Genomic DNA, 18,056 nt, shown 5'->3' with positions numbered 1-18,056 from the left:
TGCAGGATTGCTGGTGGTGATGCTGCTGTGCCCCGACTGCGCCCCCATCCTTCTGGGGCTGCGGAGCAGAGCTGGCTTCTTGCACCGGCTTTCAATCACGGTGCAGGGGTGCTCGGTGCCTCCCTGGGGAGGAGATGCTGCATGTTTGGGGTTGGACAGAGGCGCTGCCTGTGTGGGAGCTTTGGGGCAGCGTCCAGCTGCGAGGAAAGGTCTGGGGCAGATCCACCCAGCCTGAGAGAGGGAAGGGTGAGGACAGAAAGGGTGGGAGTCTGTCTGTAGCCCGGGAAGAAAATGTCAAGGATGGGCGGCTGGCTGGATCTGTGCATCATCTGGGAGGAGAGCGGGCAGGGAGAGGGAAGGTGGGTCCATGGTTCATCTGTCCTTCACCCTTGGGCTGAGCACATCCATCCAGCTGGAGACACGCAGAGCTACAAGGCCAGATCCTGACTGCCTCCACCCATCCTCCTACAACCCATGATGCATCTCCCCCACCCTCCCAATTCGCCTCCCTGGTGCCATGTAGCCCTTTGGGGTCACCTGAGCCCTGTGGAGCAGCAATGGCCGACTGTGTGGGCAGCCCCAGCCCTCACCAGCCATGGAGGGGAATTGCCAGGAATGGCGCCTGGAACCGGGGAGGGATATTTGGTGAATCCCAGTGGAGCAGGCGGTGCTTGCAGGACAGGGCAGGACAGTGTGCGGAGCTGGGGGCCGTGGGGGCATGGGGATGGGGGAGTCTGGCTCCAGTGTCCCTGCATGGTGGCGCCCGTGGGATTGTGGAGGGTGCCGAGGAGACGGCGGTGCTGGTCATTAAGCATTCCGGCGGCACGGAAGAGATCGAAACCACCGGCTAATGGGACCCATTAGCTCCGTGCAGAGAGCCAGGAATTGATCTGGGGTCTCGTGTTCATTTCTCCCCTTGCAGAGGTTGGGCATACGCAAGGGCCCCTGGACGGGAGCCTCTACGCTAAAGTGAAGAAGAAAGACTCCCTCCACGGCAGCACTGGTGCCGTCAACGCCGCCCGCCTCCCACTCTCGGCAGCGCCCAACCACGTCGAGCACACGCTTTCGGTGAGCAGCGACTCGGGCAACTCCACTGCCTCCACCAAGACCGACCGGACCGATGAGCCGGGGGTGCCTGGGGCACCCAGCAGCCAAGCAGTGCTGAGCCCCGAGGAGAAGCGGGAGCTGGATCGTCTCCTCGTCGGCTTCGGCTTGGAGGGTGCACCACCCATGCACAACCACGTGCCTGGCCCCGTACCAGCACGCCTGCCCGCCATGCCGGGCCGCCACGTGGTGCCAGCTCAGGTGCATGTCAACGGGAATGCTGCGGCGTTGGTGGCCGAGCGGGAGACAGATATCTTGGACGACGAGCTGCCCAACCAGGATGGGCACAGTGTAGGCAGCCTGGGCACGCTCTCCTCCTTGGATGGCACCACCACTGCCAGTGAGGTCGGCTACCAGGAGGCGCCCCGGGTGGGCAGCCTCTCCTCCCTGCCCAATGGCCCCTCAAGCTGCAATGGGACCGAGAAGATGCTGAAGGAGGGGCTGTACGACAGTGAGCCGCTCTCCAATGGTGGCTACTCCTACAACAATCAGAACACCCTGATGGGCCACCACCTCCGTGACCCGCTGCCACCCTTGCGGCCCTCAGCATCTGCTCAGGACCACCTGTCTGGCTACCCACAGCGCCCGCCGGGCTCCCACGCCCCGGGCTGGCTCCAGCCCCAGCCGGTGCCCAGTTCCCAGCCCTGCCTGTATGGCTACGACCCCCCTGGTGCCTACCGCTCCCGGTCCTTCCCAACGGTGGACGTGGCTAAGTATGATGCCAACCCGGCACTACCCCAGGCCCCAGCTCGCAGCACTAGCAGTCGGGAGGCTGTGCAGAGGGGCTTGAATTCCTGGCAGCAGCAAGGAGGGAGCCGGCCGCCTTCCCGGCTGCAGGAGAGTGGCATGGAGAGCCACAGCCCTAGTGTCTCCAGCTGTAGCCCCCAGCCGAGCCCGCTGCAGTTGGTGCCCCCGCACAGCCACAGCATGCCCGAGTTCCCCCGGGCACCCTCCCGCCAGGAGATCGAGCAGTCCATTGAAGCCCTTGATGTCCTCATGCTGGATCTTGCGCCTGCTGTCCACAAGTCACAGAGTGTGCCCACTGCCTCCCGCCAGGATAAGCCAGTGGGACCCCTGCTCTCCTCCCTCTCGGCCCAGCCCATTGCCAGTCTCTATGCCCGGCCGGCTCCGCAAGTGGTCCAGCCGAGGTCCTTTGGCACCTCTGTGAGCCCTGTGGTCTCTGAGCCCGGGGGCAAAGCCTCTTCTTCTGGGGAGCCGGACTATGGGGTGCATGAGTACCGGGAAAACTATTTGCCCTACAGCTACGAGGCAGCACCAGTGCCAGAGCCGCGGAGCTACAGCCATGCCCCGGCTGGAGCACCAATGGGCATCCTCCCGCTTAGCACGTCCTACAGCCCTGTGGGGTCTCAGCAGCTCCTCGTCTCCTCCCCGCCTTCCCCCACCGTCCCAGCACAAACCCAGATGCCCCCCAAGGGACCGGAGAGCTATGAAGACCTGTCGAGGTCGGCAGAAGAGCCCTTGAATCTGGAGGGCCTGGTGGCCCACAGGGTGGCAGGTAGGACACTTTGATTCCTTGGGGGGTGGGGGGGACCGTGTGTCCCAAGAAACCGGAGCCTGCAGGGGTGGCATGCATGGAGGAGTTGGGGATGGGAGATGCGGCGACTCCTCGTCCATGCCGAATCTGGGCTTGGGGCTGAGCCACCCGCCGTGGGGGCATGCCGGGCAGGGTTGCAGCCTGTGCTGCTCTCCTTTGCCAAGACACTGCCCGCACTTGCAGCTCGCCGTCTGCAGCAGCGTCGCCCAGAGGTAGGGAGAAGGGGTGGCTGAGGGGCTTGGGCCGCCCCATTCTCACCCCTTTGGGGTGTGGGGCTGGTCTGTCCCCTGTGGCAGGGCCACTTGCTGGATCCTGGAGGGCTTTCTCCTTTTTGGGGAGCATATGGCCCAGTTTGGGAAGATGTTTTCGTCTCTGGCTGAGGGTGTCCTGCCTGGACCCCACCTTGGACATGATGCTCTCCCTGTGTGGAGTGTGCTCTAGTGTAAGGTCCCAGCAGAGCACTTGCCTTGTGTTTAACGTAGCTGGGCTCCTCTCTGAGCCCTCTCTGGGCTCCCACTTTCCCCACAGCATGCTAGGCTTGGTGCTTGGATCTCCTACCTGGTGCTCAGACCTCCTCCCTGGGCAGCCGAGGTGCTGCCAGAGCAGGGGGGGGCAGGGTGCAGGCTGGCAGCAGCCTTTTTGCCCCAGTGGCCCAGGCTGGTTGGCCCTGGGTGGTTTGAAGCTTGACCTGGCCTTGGGGTGATGGTCAGGGGCTGGGAAGGCATTTCACAGCCCTGCCAGAGGGGTTTGGTGCAATGCTTGGCTGGGCGCAGCGCCGAGCATCAGTGCTGTGGCTGGACAAAGGCGTTTGCCCTGTGCCGCAGAGGGCAAACCGCGCCCTCGGACTCCCTGCCCTCCTGCGGTACCAGCTCGGGGGCTTTGGGGACATGGAGGATCCCAGCCCCCTGGGAAGGAGGTGCCCTGGCCCTGTGGCAGGGCAGGTGCCCTCCCTCCCCATTGCTTCAGCTGCAGTTGCTGAATTGTGGAGCGACATTTGGGAAGGGTTCGGGGCTGCGGCCAGGCTGGGGGCCAGCTCGTGATCTGGGGCTTGGCAGCTCTGTCCCTTCCAGCTCTCCACTCAGTCCAGAAACTCGCCCGGCATTAAAGGGAGGGGGAAAAGGCTTGGCTGGAAAAATCCAACAGCACCAACCTCCCAGGCACGGGGCCTGAGTCACCGCAGCAGTGGGGCAGGAGTCAGGAGGGGTACCAGCGGCAGGGGTGGGGACAGGGATGGGTGGCAGAGGTGTTGGGGGCAGTTTGCATCCATCTGAACCTGACCTCGGTGAACCAGGCCAGATCCACAGAGGGACCCAGGGCTTGTGCAGGGGGGTTAAACAAACCCAAGGACACATGGATGCCCAAACTGCGCTGAGTCTCTGGACTGAATATTATAAGGAGCAGATCCCCCTGCAACTACGGAGGGGAAAAAACAAGGTGGAAAAGAAAGAGAAGAAAGGAGGAGCAGTATTTGCCATGGGTGGGAAATGGATGTTGGATGGTGTCTACCAAAAACTCCATCCCCTGCAACGCTGGGGTCAGGTCCTCAAGGCTGGGCTGGGGTCACATCCCCCAGCAGCCGCTGGGCTTACCAGGAAGGAGAGAAGTCCCAGGGACAGTCTCCAACCTGCGGCCATCTGTCCCTGCTGGAGCCGGGCCGTCTGTGCCGAGGCGGGGACAGCGTGGACAAGCGGCCTGACCTCTGGCGGGAACGAGGTGTCCCGAAGCCAGTGGCGGGAGGGGACGGCTGATGGGGATGGTGAGGCACGGACGGGTTTGTTTACATTCCCTGCTGCTATAAATTGCCTGCGTGTCCCGGCACAGCGATGAGGAGCATCTCGCACCTCCTCCGTGCCCAGTGGGGGAGCATTCCCATTCCCGCTTCCCACTGGTGATGGAGGGGAAGAGATGGGACAGGGCAGCGCTGGTGATCCCTTCTTGTCCCAGCCCTGGGCATCCCATGATGGAGGGGACCTGCACGGTGCCATTCCCAAGGAGACAGTGATTGGCATTTATGGCATTGCACAAGGCCACATGTGGCTGGGAGCCACCATTGATTTCCTGTGTGGGTTTAAGCAGTGCCTGGACCTAGGCAATCTGGGTGATGGGAGAGCAGCTCCAAGATGGGTCTGAGCTTCCTTGGACCCCAGTCTCATCTATTGGAGCCCATCTAATATTTTCTCTTGTTTTCTCTTTCTGTCTCCCTATCGTATCTTGTGACATTTGTCCTGTCTTGCCCCTTCCTCTCCCCATGGGGGACTGTGTCTGTCCTGTGTGACCTCCCACCCTCCTTGCATACCCCATCCTGGTACGCTGGCAGAGTACAACGCCAAGCTCAGGGACCTCAACAAGAGCACCAAAGCCCCCCGTCCTCCTCTGAACCAGCAACGGTCCTTCTCCTTCTCCGGTTCGTTCATTCCACCTCCCCTCCATCCTTGTCCTCTGTCCTTCCCCATCCATCCTTCCCCTTCCATCATTCTCCTCCCTCCTTCCTTCTCATCCTTCCTCCCTTTTCCCTTAATTTCTCTCTTCCTTCCTCCCCCTCATCCCTCCTTCCTCCCCCTACCCATGCATGCTGAGTGCTTTGTGTGTTGCATGGATGTGGGATGGAGAGAGGCGATGCTCAGGGCCCCCCTTGACCTCCTGCAGTGATGGTGGAGCCCCTGGCCCTGGGTACAGACTCACCTGCCCACGCTTAATTTTGCATCTTATCCAAGGCTGGCACTGCTCTCTGGTGGGGTTTCATTGCTGGGCTGGATCTAGACCTTTGTGCCAGCCCCTCCGAGCTTTGCCCTGGCTGTAGCTCATCCCTCAGGGAGGCAAGGGCTGGCATGCCGCTCTGCAGACCCCTGCTTCAGCCAGCTCCTGGCCTAGCAGGGTCCCAGCTGCCTCAGTCCGGGGTTTTCTCCTGTGGGTCCATCTGCAGCCAGGGGGTGGGTGAGGGAGGGCCCCTGGCTGTGCTTGTTTTGGGGTGAAATATGGACGGCCACATCAAGGAAGTGCTCCGGGAGGAGGGGAGCAGTAGACATGTCTGTGCTCAGTGGGATGGGGCGAGTTGAGCTCTGGTGGGTAGTGGTACAGGGCAACGTCTGCTGCTGTTCTTCCTGCAGGGAGAAAACGAGTTTGCAACTCTCCTTTTCCCTGGGCGTTGTGTGTCCCTGTGTGGCTTTAACTGCTGGGTGCCGCTTCTCGAGGGCCATAGCGTGCTGCTTTTCCCTCTCCTCTCCATCATGGGGGCATTGCCCAGCTCTTGCCTGGCAGTAGCTCCAGCATCTCATGCCCAAAAAGCAACTGCCTTCTGATTTGGCCCAGAAACCCAGCTCCCCAGCCGCAAAACCACCTGGGTTTAAATCCCTCCTGTTTCCTCCTCCCCCGGTTGTTGTGCTCCTGCCGTTCCCCAGCCCTAGAGCTGTGCTGAGTCCAAGGGCAGGACCTTGCTGGTGGGGGGTTGCTGCCAGGTTAAGGAGTTAAATGGGCAGCAGAAGGGGTGGCCGTATCAGAGGTGGTGGGGTTGAGGGTGGGGAGCGGGGTGCAGGCTGCTGTTCCCCTTTTGTGATGGGGAACACCCCTTCCCTCAGCTAGGCAGGGCATCCTTGAGGGGCTGGTGCTGTGGTTAAGGGAGGCTGTACGTCTGCCGAGGGGGCACAGCAAGCAGGAGAAAGGAGAGTTTGTTTTTCAAGCGTAGTTTCCAGCCCATAAATCACCCGGGGGGGTCGGAGAAGCCGTGCTCAGAGCCTGGGTTTCCTCCAGGCTTTGCTTCGGGCGGCCCATGAAGTTTCCCACTCTCCACTTCTGAACAATGAGTCCCTTTTTTCCCCCTCTCCTCCCTCCCCTCCCTGCAGCCCCGGCCGCTTTCCACGTCTAGGGAGTGGAGCAGCCAAAGCCTGGTGAGCTCCTGGGTGTCCCGATGGGCCAGATCCAGCACCCTACAGCTGGGTGACACGCAGCCCCTGGGGATGGAGCAGGGGGTCCCACGCTGCAGATGTGTGATGTGCACTGACAGCTGGGCTCTGTTGAGCTGCTGTTTATGCTTCCCAAATGGAAAATGCAAAGCAAGGCAGGTGTGCATGACTTGAGGAGCCAGTCCTTGCCTCTCCACAGTGCTCGGTTGTTGCAGCTCACTTTGGGATGGGTCAAGGGATGCTCCTGGTGATGCTCTTGCCACGTGCAGGACACCCCACAGTGCACAAAGTGGAAGGACAAAAAGAAAATATAAGAGTTTGCTTAATTTTTCCCCAAAATTTTGTTTCTCTCTATGCTCACAACTCAGGGCTTCAATCTGTTAAAGTGAAGATCAGGGCAAGAGATACAGGGTGCCCTTATACGATACTACCCATGCCTGCAGGGTGGCTTCCCTGGGACCCTCTCCATCCCCTTGTCCCTTCCACAGGACTTTTTAATGGCTTTCCCCCGTGCCGGCGAGCACCTGCAGAAGGGATCGGGAGTTGTGTTTCAAAGCTGCTCTTAGTGGAATTTTCCAGGCCGCCTTCACGGCTGGAGCCAGCCCCGTTGGCTCACGTCCCCTGCCTCGCAGCCCGGCCGCCTCTCCCCCCCTCAGCCGCAATTTTATTGTTGTTGCCATTCACTGGGCTGATTATTTAGAAATGCACCCAGGCCACCTCCCTCCCTCTGGTTCTCCCAGCCCTTTCCCCACTCCCAGCCCTTTCCCTGGGGCCAGGAAATCTCCGGTGTGGGTGCCGGAGCAGTGAAGAGGGGAGGTCAGGAGGCGTGAGGCGTGGAGGCGTCAGTCCTGCGCTGAGCTCCGGGGAGCGAGGGGAAGCAGCTGATGGCTGGTTTTCCTCCACCAGCCCGTGGGAAAGGAGTTGGTGTTTGAAAAGTGCATTTCCTGGAGCATGATGCTGGCCTCTTTTTTTTTTTTTTTTCCTTTTTTCTTTTTTTCTTTTTTTCCCCCAATGTGCTGGCTGAGAGTGCTCCCCAGCTCTGCGGGAAGGGTGGAGTGGACGGTGCTGTCATGTCTGCTAGTGGGGCTGAGACTAGGCATCACCCCACTGCTGTGTGGGTCCTGGGGACGAGCGGGAGTCCTCTGGGTCTGAGCTGTGCCTGTGATGCTCTGCACCCATCGGCCCTGAGCCCTACTTAACCTCTTTGTCAGGCGAGGTGGGACAGAGAGTTTGGGCCCTGCTGGGTGCTAGGAGAGTTGGGGTCACACCCCTCATCCCAGGCCCCCACACCCCCCTGCCCTGCGCTGGCTTTGTCCCCATTCCTGGGCTTTATCCCAGCCCATGGGGTTTGCCAATGGGGTCTACCAGATCCTGACAGCCTGGAGAATCCCATTCTGCAGTGACTTGCTTGCTCCCTTCTTCCCCCAGGCTGTGGGCACTGGTGGCTTGTGGTGCTGGGGTAGGAGGTTTTGGGGGAGATGGAGAGGAGATGCTGATCTCCCCTTTTAGGAGGGCTTTGTGCTGAGGGTAGGAGATCACGTTTGCTGGGGTTCCCTGCACCATCCCTCTGTTGGAGTCCTTCCTCTGGACCTGGTGCTCCCTCTGCCTTAGGGACTCACAAAACCAGGCTTTTTCCACTGCTGTGGTTGAAGCTGCATCCAGGAGCAGGGATGGAGCCAAATGCAGCTGCCCTGCTGCTGGGGTATTTGGCCCTTTCCCACCATGGCACTGTCAGGAGGTCCCAGTCCTTCCCAACTCTGCAGGGCTGGGCTACTTGCAGGATGCTCATGCCCCTCACACCTGCTGCTGAGTGTTGTTGTCCCTGAGCCCAGGCCTCATGGTGCTTGGGAGGGCTAGTGCCGTGATCCAGGCACTAGCCACAACCCTGCCTTGCTTTATTCGTTGGCCCTGGGCCACCGCTGTAAGGTATATCTGTTCCAGCTCAAAACTGGCTGTGCTGGTCCAGGGGTTAGATGCAGGTGAGTGCTGAAGCTGCCATCTCTGCTGGGCAGAGCCCTCTTTGCAGCACACAGCCCTGGGGAGACCTCTCAGATCAGCCCCAGTGCATTTCCTGCTGGTCCCCATCTTGGCCAGCAGCTCCTCACCTGTCTCCCACCCTGTGCTTTCCCTGTAGGGGTGCAGTCCCGGGAGAAGCCCCTGGAGGAGAGCGCTGCCCTTGCCCGCAAGCGAACCCCCAGCGACAGCCACTATGAGAAGAGCTCACCGGAGCCCAGCTCGCCCCGCAGCCCCACCGTCCTCTCGCCGGAGGTGGTCAGCACCATTGCGGCCAACCCTGGAGGGAGGCCCAAAGAGGTGTGCTGGGGTGGGGGCGCTGACAGGGGGCAGGTGCCTCTGGGGAGGAGGAAGGCTTGGTTGGCACCCGCGGCATCCCAGGGGGTTGAGGGTCAATGATGCTTTTTGTGGTGGTGGTGGCGGTTAGCAAGGAGGAGGTGAAAGCCTTCCCTTTGCCCCCTCTGCTCCCTCCTCGGGGTGTCCTGGAGGTTTGTGCCCATCATAGGAATGGGACTGACCCTTTCTCCTGCTCTCCCCAGCCTCACCTCCACAGCTACAAGGAAGCCTTCGAAGAGATGGAGGGTGCCTCCCCTACCAGCCCACCCTCTGGCGGCGGTGAGACTTCTCCCCCCACCCCAGCCTTCCCTGTCTCGCCACAAACCCCTTACTCCAACCCCTGTAAGTGCCGCGGCTCCGGGAGGTGGAAGGGCTTGGTGGGTGGCTCTTGGCAAGCCAGAAATTCGACAAGGGTCAGACAGCTCCCGGCTCCAGACACCCACCGCCACGTTAATCACTCCTTCTCTCCATCCTCCTCTCTCCTCTGCATCCCACCACTCCATGCTGCCATCAGCATCCCACTGGCATCAGCATCCCATGCTCGGCACCCTCCTGTCGGCTTTTTCCCACCTTCCACTCACTGGGGCATTTCTTGGATGGGATCCCAAGGCAGGATAAGGGGAGAGGCAGGGTCTCAAAGACAGCATCCTTTCACCCTGTCCTGGTCCCGCACCTCCCTATTTTTCCTACTGCCGTGGCAAGAAGGGCAGCAAGGCTGTGGTAGCAGGCGAGCAAGGGGGAGGCAGGAGAGACTGAAGACTGGGAGGGGGCTTGGGGCAGACATTCGCGCACCGTGCCACTTCTTGCTTGCTGTTTGCAGGGCAGGAGGGAGAAAAGGCTGGGGCCTGCCAGCCCTTTGCATGCAGCTTGTCTCTGGCGTGGCATGCCTCCTTTCTGACTAACCCTGACTGCGCCATCGCGGTGGGTTTGTGTGGACCGGGTTTGTGTGACTGGTTCAAGCGATGAACCCTGATGAGCAGCCTCATGCTGGCACAGCATGACTGAGGCTGGACCAGTGAAACAGAGCAGCCAGTCAACTGGGAAACCCATCAAAAAGACGGCAGTCCCCCCAACCCCCTCCAAAACGCTTTCGTAGGCTGGGCGATGCTCCAGGGCAGGGGATGCTCTGGCTGGGCACAGCCCGCTTTGGTGCCATGTCCTGGTTGCAATGAGGCCACCTGCCCCACCGTAGCTCAGCTCGTGGGGCTCAAGGCTGTTTCCTCCTCCGCTGTTGCTGTTCCTCCCCTGCAACCCGCTGACGTTTGAGCCCCGTCTCATGGGATGCAATGACCAGAGTGTGGGAGCGACCCCGGGGCACTTGGCAGCTCAGAAATAGCCCCGTTGTTCCGAGGGACTGGAGAGCTCAGCCCAAGGGCAGAAGCTTCTTGGCAGTGGGCTAGTGGCTCATTTTGGGGATGAATCACTTGCAGAGGTGATGGGAACAGCATAGCTGGGGACGTGGCCCAGAGGCAGTGCTTCTTATCCAACGCCAGCTGGGGAGCCCTGGGAAGTTTGAAGCTGCAGCTTGCAGGCTTTGCCAAAGTGCCCCCTGGGGGGATACCGGAGTGATTCCCTTGCACAGGGAGACAGCGGTCCCAGTGGAATTCCCGGCCCTGGGAGAACCCCTCTGCTCACCAGCCAACAAAGGCGTGAGCTGACATCACAGCTTGTGGCTGACCAGATTTGGGGAAATCAGAAACCCACCAGGGAAGGCACTGCCGTCTTGGTTTCCCGGGGACTCAGCTGCTCCAGCCCCAGGCTGCCGGAGGAACCTGGCCTTGGGGCGAGGGCCTGGCTTTCCTCTAGCGCTCCCACCACCCACCGCCTCCCAGCCTTGGCACAAGCCCTATGACGGTGCCACCAGTTGGGGATGTTCAAATGCTGATGGAGGGATGCGCCCTCTGGTCCCTCTTGCTGGAGATGAGACCTGGAGGTCTCCCCTGGGGAGATGCAGCATCAGGGAGATGAGTCAAACCTGGGGTCAGGAGGGGAGAGGAGGTGCTGTTGGCTCGGGAAGGTCCACCCTGCCCCGTGAAACCCTGCCACTCTGTACTGCCCGTGCATCCATACCATAGCCATACATACATACACAGTTCCTCCTGGTATGTACGTATGGGCACACGGGTACAGACCTCACGTGTGCATTGCCACCCCTTGGGGAACATGCTCTGTGCGAACATCCTCACCCACCCATTGAGCTGGTCTAGGGGGCAGGGGTCTTTTTTTGGTAGTCCCGCTGCCCCTTTCTTGGGAGTGATGAGCTGCTCTGGGACAGCCTGGTCCCAGCTCAGCCAGACATGGAGATCGGCAGAGCGGGGGATTAAGGTTTGGGAGAGCTGGGCTGGGGGGATGGCTGCTTGCACAGTGGCAATGAAAGAGGCTTTGTGCCTATTGTGGGACCATTCCCTTATGGGGACAGTGCTGGGAGACGGGGTTTGGGCCTGTCCTGGTGGGAATTGCATCTTTTCTCCGTCCTGCCAGCCCTGCGATGGGGCAGGTTGCTTGTTCCTGGGCACCTCCCGCCCTGTGACCTTTCCCAGATGGACAGAGGGATCAGTGCCCTTCCCCAGGGCGTTGCTTCATACAAGGGCATCTTCTCTTCCCAGCAGTGCCCCATTGCAGCCGGTGGGTGGGATGGGTCATGGGGGCTCTGAACCCCTGAGCAACTCTAGCCTTTTTGAAGCTTCATCTCCCAGCCCTCCACTAATGCTCTTGTGTCCCCTGTGCTGACAGTGCGTTCTCCCCCTGGCCTGGCCAAGACCCCGCTCTCAGCACTGGGGCTGAAGCCCCACAACCCAGCCGAGATCCTGCTGCATCCAGTGGGAGGTGAGTGCAGGCACGGGGGCTGCAAGGGGGTTTTGGGGGTGTGTGTCCATGAGGATACCCATGGAAGAGTCACCTGGCTGGAGAAGGCACTTCTGCCTCCCTTGTGAGGCCGGGTGACCCTGGGGTCCTTGTCACCTCCTGTGGGAACTCTGGGACTATGTGAGGGTGGGGGGATGTTTGTGCTGCCTGGGGGGGGGCTCAGCCCAGCAGGATCTTCAGTGGTGAAGGCTGGAAAACCCCAGGGTCCTGCCTCCTGCCCAGCCCCATATTCTTTCCTTCACTCCCTCCATCCCTTTTCCTCACCAGCACAGCTGGAGAGGGTTTGCTCTCCCAGAGCCGAGCCTGTCAGCCAGAACAGTATCCAGAGCCCTCTCCATCCTGGAGAGTTGTCTCTGGGTGCAAAGGCCCCGCTGCCCTGGGGATGCATCCCAGAGCAGCCTGCCAAGCCAGACCTCGCTGCTCCCCAGCACCTGGGGCCCCTTCCAGGGGGGGTATGGCCTGGCTGAGCCTCCCCAGCAGGGCCCTTCTTATTCTGCCCCCAAGGGTGAGCTGATGCTTTTTTTGGTGCTTGCTGAGTTTCCTGGAGCAGCCCTTCATGGTGGCTCCCCACTGTTCCCACTTCCCCACCTGAAACCAGCCTCTTGGGTTTTAGACATCATCTCTGGGACGTCCAGGTGGACCCTGGGGGTGTCCAGGGCTGGGTGTCCAGTTGGGGCGCAGTGTCAGGGAGGTATGGGGCTCTCCTTTGTGCTCTCTGTGCTCCTGCCTGAGCAAGGCAAAGCTGCTTAACTCAGATTTCTCTTTCTTTCTGTCTTGCATCTCCCTTCTCCCTGCTCTCATCGCTGCCCTGCCTCTCCATCTCTCAGACCTAGAAGGGGAGGTGGGCAGTGATTCTGAAGAAGGTAAGAAAGGCCTTTCTTTCTCTGTCTTCCCTGCTCGTCTCCACTGTCGGGACCATCGCTCAGAGCAGTCTCTGGCTGTCTGCGCCAGCAACCTTCCCTTGCACTGGCCCCCAGTGATGTAGGAGCCTGAGTCTTGCCCGTCCTGCTCCCTTTTGAGGAGGGGAACGTTGTGCCTTATGTCGTGGTTGGATTCCCCAAGGTCCAAATTGGACCTGGAGGTCTGTCACATTGGGTGGCAGTCGTCCATGAGGGCTGAGAGCTCTTTGTCGGTGCATGGCATCCTCACTGGTGGCACGCTGGGGATGCTGGCACGCCATGGTCAGCTTTGGATGAGAATGATGGGGGGCTGGGAGCAGCAGCCCTGGTTTTGGGCTCCTGCCCTCCCCTTCTGGCTTTGCTGCTGCTGTTTGGAGCAAAAATAAACCAAAGTGCAGCACAAAAGGTCAGCAGGCGCAGAGGCCACCAGTGTGCTGCCGGCTCAGCCAGCCAGGCAGCGGCGCAGTGCCGGCAGCCGGTGTGCATCTTCCACTGGCCGGAAGGCGGCCCAAATTCCTCCCCTCTCCCATTCCTGGGCTGCGCCTCTCTCGGGATGCCAAGGATGGGGCTGAGCTGGGACGTCAGCTGGGGAGTGGCTGCACTGATGGAGGAGGCACTGTGGGCTCTGGGGTGGCACGTCTCCTGGGGGGACGGAGGCTTCGGGAGTGGTTGCGATTTCCCGGAGTGCCGCCTGCTATCTAACAGTTGTGGGGTGGTTTTGCTTTCTTCTTTAATGAAACTTTGGGCCCTCGGGGCCGGGATGGGGAACTGTGTGTTCAAGATGGGTTTTGGGGAGAGGATGTCTCTTCCTCGGCAAGCTTGTGACGCTTCCCATGGCCCCGGGAGCTGTTTCTCCCTGTGAGTTCCTCAAAATGCACATGACCCAAACCTGAACGTTGTGTAATATTGGAGAAAGTGTTTGCTTGAAGAAAATGTTCTGCTTCCAGAGCTGACTTTTCAGTGATGGCTTCTTGGGTACATTAAAGGAAGAAAAGCTGCAATAAAACCAGGCTTTTCCCTCCTAAGTCCCCCCAGCTTTACTATTTCCGTCCAGCTTTAAGCCTCCAAAGACCCAAACATCGCCTCTCCTTTCCTTCCCACCAAACCCTCAGGAGCTCAAGTTGCACTGCTTCTCTGTTCCTGTGGCACTTCAGCCGCTTGCATGATGGCTGGTCCAGAGCAAGGGTGTCCGGCGACCCTGTGCTGGCTGGACTGAGTGGCCACCACCAGCCTCTTGCCCTGCTTCATCCTCCCTGATAACATGATGATTGAATCTGCAGTCCTGAGAAGGGACTGATGTTTTGGCTTAACAAAGCTTTGGCTTAGCACTCTCTGCACCCAGCCGCACACCCCACGAGATTGTCTGCCCCACCGCGACTCTGCTTAGCAGATCCCAGCCTGCGTAGTTGGGCTGCACTTGGGGTAGGGGGATGCTCTGGCAGTGTGGGAGCTTAGGGCCTGTCTACCACCTCTGAGGCGGCTTTAAAACAGCCTGGTGCAGTCAGAGTGCTGGGGATTTCTGTCCAGAGCGCAGCCTTGCTCAGATTCGGGCTTGCTGAACGACTGCCCACCTCCCTGGTGACTCAGAGCCTCTCTATTCTCCCACTGTCTTCCTGTCTCCGGAGCCTTTTCCAAGAAAACACCAGGAGGCAAGATCAGATTTTTCAACCTAAAAAAGTCCTGCCTGAAACTTCCTAGGTGTTTTTTCTTTCTTCTTTTTTTTTCCCTGTATTGAACCAAACGACGTGAACACATGCTCACGGTCACACACATTGCTGTGGCACGTGTGCTGTTCCCCTCCCAGAGCCCCTGGCTGCTGCTTTGCTTCATCCCCCACCTTTGCAGGAGGGGCTGGCATTTTCGCAGCCCTTTGGTCTTAACGTCTTGCAGGCTGACTCATATGTACTGTCTGGCTAATTTTAGTCTGGGGTGGGGAGCTGGGGGGGAAAAGTGAGTAGCTGTGAAATTAATTTAATTACCTAAGCAGCGATGAGTTTCTTGCAGCTGCCCTGGGCGTCCTCCTGGGCAGTGCCTTATCCCTGTCACTCAAAGCCACATGTCCTGCCTCCGATGATGGTACCCAGCCTTTGTTGAGGTCCTCAGTCTGGTTTTAGCTCAGATCTTTCCTGGGGTGGTTGAGCAGGGCTGGGCAGGGAGATCAGCCCAAGGGATTGACTCCTCCTCCCCTGTCTGCAGGCAGGCGGGGCACAGAGGGGAGGAGGGGGACCTGTGACAGTCTTTCCTTGCAGCCCCCTTGTCTGGCACCGATCATGGAGCTGTGCATTGGCATTGCTGGCTGCGAGGGGGCCAGCTTGTCGGCAGCCTTACCCGGAGCCCGGCTGTTATGACTAATAATAATAATGTTTGTCTTGCTAATTACTACTACGGAGCTGCCTCAGGCGTGGCCAGCCTGGAGCCAGGGACCTGCAAGGATGCCCAGCCCACAGTGTTCGACACTTAGGTCATTGTGCCCCAGCACAGAGGCAGTCAGTGGCATGTGCCAGCCAAGGTGTGAAATGGCTGCGAGGACACTGGGGGACAGTGCTGAAGCTGTAGCCCCTTCCTATAGCACAGCTTTTGAGGGGGCCTAGGGGCTGCAGGGGCTATCGTAGGGATAGGGCCCAGCCTGGATGGAGCAGGAGGCAGGGGGTAAAGGGAGGATGGAGGGCTGGGTTTGGCGGCTGCTGAGGCTGGTGATGGCCAGCCCAGCCCGCTGCTCCTGGCACGGGGCAGCTGGCTGGTTCCAAAGGAAAATTGCTTTTCTTGGTCGTGCTCATGGGCTCCGGTTTCAAGGCGGGCTGTGAGTGAGAGTGTTGGATGCTGCAATTGGAAATAGCTGGAGTTGCTCTCTGGTCTGCTGCTGGAGATGGCTGGCAGAGGTGGGCTGCCCAGGGCAGGGACTGCAGGGCATCATTGTCAGTTGTGAGTCAGCATACGCTGGGCAGAGTCACAGGCTCTATTTTTAGGGGGTGAGCAGGGAGCACGACGTGTGCTGTGTGGCATCCCAGGCGGGGAGGGACGCTGACTCAGAGCAGGGTGGAGGGGCTGTGGCAGGGGTGACCTGGTTGCTTTGGGGAGAGGGTTGGGTGTGACTCCCCTCCATGTGCCTTGGCAGGGGTCTTCAGCATCCCTTGGAGCAACCTAAAGGCCCAGATGAGCCAGAGGTGTTTTTACACAACCCCTGGGGGAAGAGGAATGGGGGAAATGTGCCAGTGGAGGAGCTCAGCTCAAGTACCTTCACTGGCTGAGATGGGGATACTAGGAAGGGCATGGCCCCCTTCCCATGCAAGCTGTGGGCTCATCCATTTCCCCTTCTCTCTTGCTGCAGAGCCCAGGAGCTATGTTGAGTCGGTGGCTCGCACGGCCACGACGGGCAGGGGAGGGAACGTGCCCACCACCCAACCTGGAGGCCCGGAGGTGCCTGCCAGGAACGGCACCTTCAGCAACTCCTTCACTGCTCCCAGTCCTATCTCCACCAGCAGCCCCATTCACAGCGTGGACGGGTAAGGTAGTGGGTGAAGGTCCTGGGGGCTGGTAGGGCTGGGGCTGAACCCTGACAGGTGCACAGGCTTGCTCCCACATTCAGATTGCCTTTGCAAGGATCACCGTCTCCCCACATAGGTTTTGGAGCTCCCGGCCAACCATGCAGCTCAGTGCCCTGAGGAAACAAAGCTGGGTCACTGGTGGTCACTTAGTAGTCACTGGACCCCAGCAGCATTTTGCTGGGAACCCAGCCCCTGGGGTGGGAAGAGGGATGGGGTCTGTGCTAACCCCTAGCCCTGGGTTAGGCTGAACATTGGTCCCCTGTGGTGCAATGGAACCATTGTCCCTGCCCCCTCTCCACCCTGCCCATGAGGTGTCCTGCACCAGCCTAGTCTGGCAAGGCTGGCAGGAAGGAACGAACTAGGCGTTTTGCTGGGAGAGGAGCTGGTAAAAGGCTCTGTCTCCCAGAAAGTCATAGTTTGAGAAGGAATTGGGATGCATGGTGAAACTAAAGCTGCCTCTAGTTGCTTTCATGCAGCTGGCAGGACCCATCCCACCATTGCTTCTGAACAACTGAGCAGCTTGCTGGCGCTGTGCCTCATTTTCCCTGTGCACTACTCCCATGAGGATGCCAGCCAGCACCAGGATTGAGCGGTGGAGCTGAATTGTGCTTCTCCTTATCTCTCCTCAGGGCCTCCCTCCGCAGCTACCCATCAGAGGGCAGCCCCCATGGCACGATTACACCTCCCCACGCCTCGGCCGAGCCTGTTTACCGGTCACCTGTCAGCTCGCAGATGCCCTCTGCTCACAGCAGCTACCAAAACTCGTCTCCATCTTCCTTTGTGATGGTCCAAGGCGGGGTCCCGGGCTCGGCATATGCCAGTCCTGACTACCCCGATGGTCGAGCTGGCCTCCAGCCGGACCCCCAAGCTCGGCCGCAGCCACAGGTCAATGTGGTGGGGGTCCACGTCCTGCCGGGGAGCCCCCGCACCCTGCACCGGACAGTGGCTACCAACACGCCACCCAGCCCTGGCTTTGGGCGAAGAGCCATCAACCCCGGCATGAGTGGTGCTCCTGGCAGCCCTGGGCTGGGCAGACACGCTGTGGTGGCCCATGGCAACCTGGCAGCCCCACCAGGGAGCCCCAGTCTGGCCAGGCATCAAGCCGCAGTGGCCACCCCTCCTGGCAGCCCCATGTATGGCTACCCCAGCCCAGAGGAGAAGCGCCCAACGCTGTCTCGGCAGAGCAGCTCCTCTGGCTACCAGCCTCCCTCCACGCCGTCCTTCCCCGTCTCGCCGGCATACTACCCTGGCACGAGCACGCCGCACTCCTCCTCCCCGGACTCAGCTGCCTACCACCAGGGCAGCCCCACGCCGCAGCCTGCGCTGCCCGAGAAGCGGCGGATGTCAGCCGGGGACCGCTCCAACAGCCTCCCCAACTATGCCACCATCAACGGCAAGGCATCCTCCCCCCTTTCCAGCGGCATGTCCAGCCCCAGCGGTGGGAGCACTGTCACTTTCTCCCACACCCTGCCAGACTTCTCTAAGTTCTCCATGCCAGGTAAGGGATGCCCTTGGAGGTCCCCACATCCTCCCACCCTGCTCAGGGCTCTTCCCTCCTCACTGACTGGCAGGGAAGGGGTTGCAGCCACATCCTGATTTAGCCCTTTTGCCCGTCCCCAAACCAGCGGCACCGCCGGGTCTTAGGCCATTTCCTGCGCTTTCTGGAAAATCCAAACAGGAAAAGCACCGACCTGGCGGCATCGCTGGTGTAAACAGCGTCCAGAGTTGTGTATGGGGAGATCAAAGCACCTGGAGGTGTTTTTTCTCTGCTGTGGGGATGCGCTGACCTCCAGGCCCTGTTCTCAGCGGGCTTTACCCCACCGAGACCCTGCTGTGGCGC

The 18,056-nt window shown here is 60.2% G+C and overlaps 1 protein-coding gene across 4 annotated transcripts in view; it reads left to right on the top strand.

The window, feature by feature from the left end:
• The window catches only part of TNS1 (tensin 1), a 61,844-nt gene that overhangs the window by 38,433 nt on the left and 5,355 nt on the right, over positions 1-18,056 (top strand). The window contains exons 18-25 of one of the 4 annotated variants that reach the window (XM_086466051.1): positions 923-2,620; positions 4,977-5,063; positions 8,693-8,871; positions 9,111-9,249; positions 11,641-11,733; positions 12,600-12,635; positions 16,000-16,174; positions 16,846-17,714. In XM_086466051.1, the coding sequence (XP_086322177.1) occupies positions 923-2,620; positions 4,977-5,063; positions 8,693-8,871; positions 9,111-9,249; positions 11,641-11,733; positions 12,600-12,635; positions 16,000-16,174; positions 16,846-17,714 (3,276 nt within the window). The remainder of the gene's footprint in view (positions 1-922; positions 2,621-4,976; positions 5,064-8,692; positions 8,872-9,110; positions 9,250-11,640; positions 11,734-12,599; positions 12,636-15,999; positions 16,175-16,845; positions 17,715-18,056) is intronic. The other 3 variants (XM_086466053.1, XM_086466052.1, XM_086466054.1) reach the window with 3 other exon arrangements.

The sequence above is a fragment of the Leptosomus discolor genome, chromosome 5 (genome assembly GCF_034619465.1).
Source record: "Leptosomus discolor isolate bLepDis1 chromosome 5, bLepDis1.hap2, whole genome shotgun sequence".
Taxonomy (NCBI): Eukaryota; Metazoa; Chordata; class Aves; order Leptosomiformes; family Leptosomidae; genus Leptosomus; species Leptosomus discolor.
Note: the sequence above shows the minus strand (reverse complement) of the source record. Positions and strands in the feature narration are given on the sequence as shown.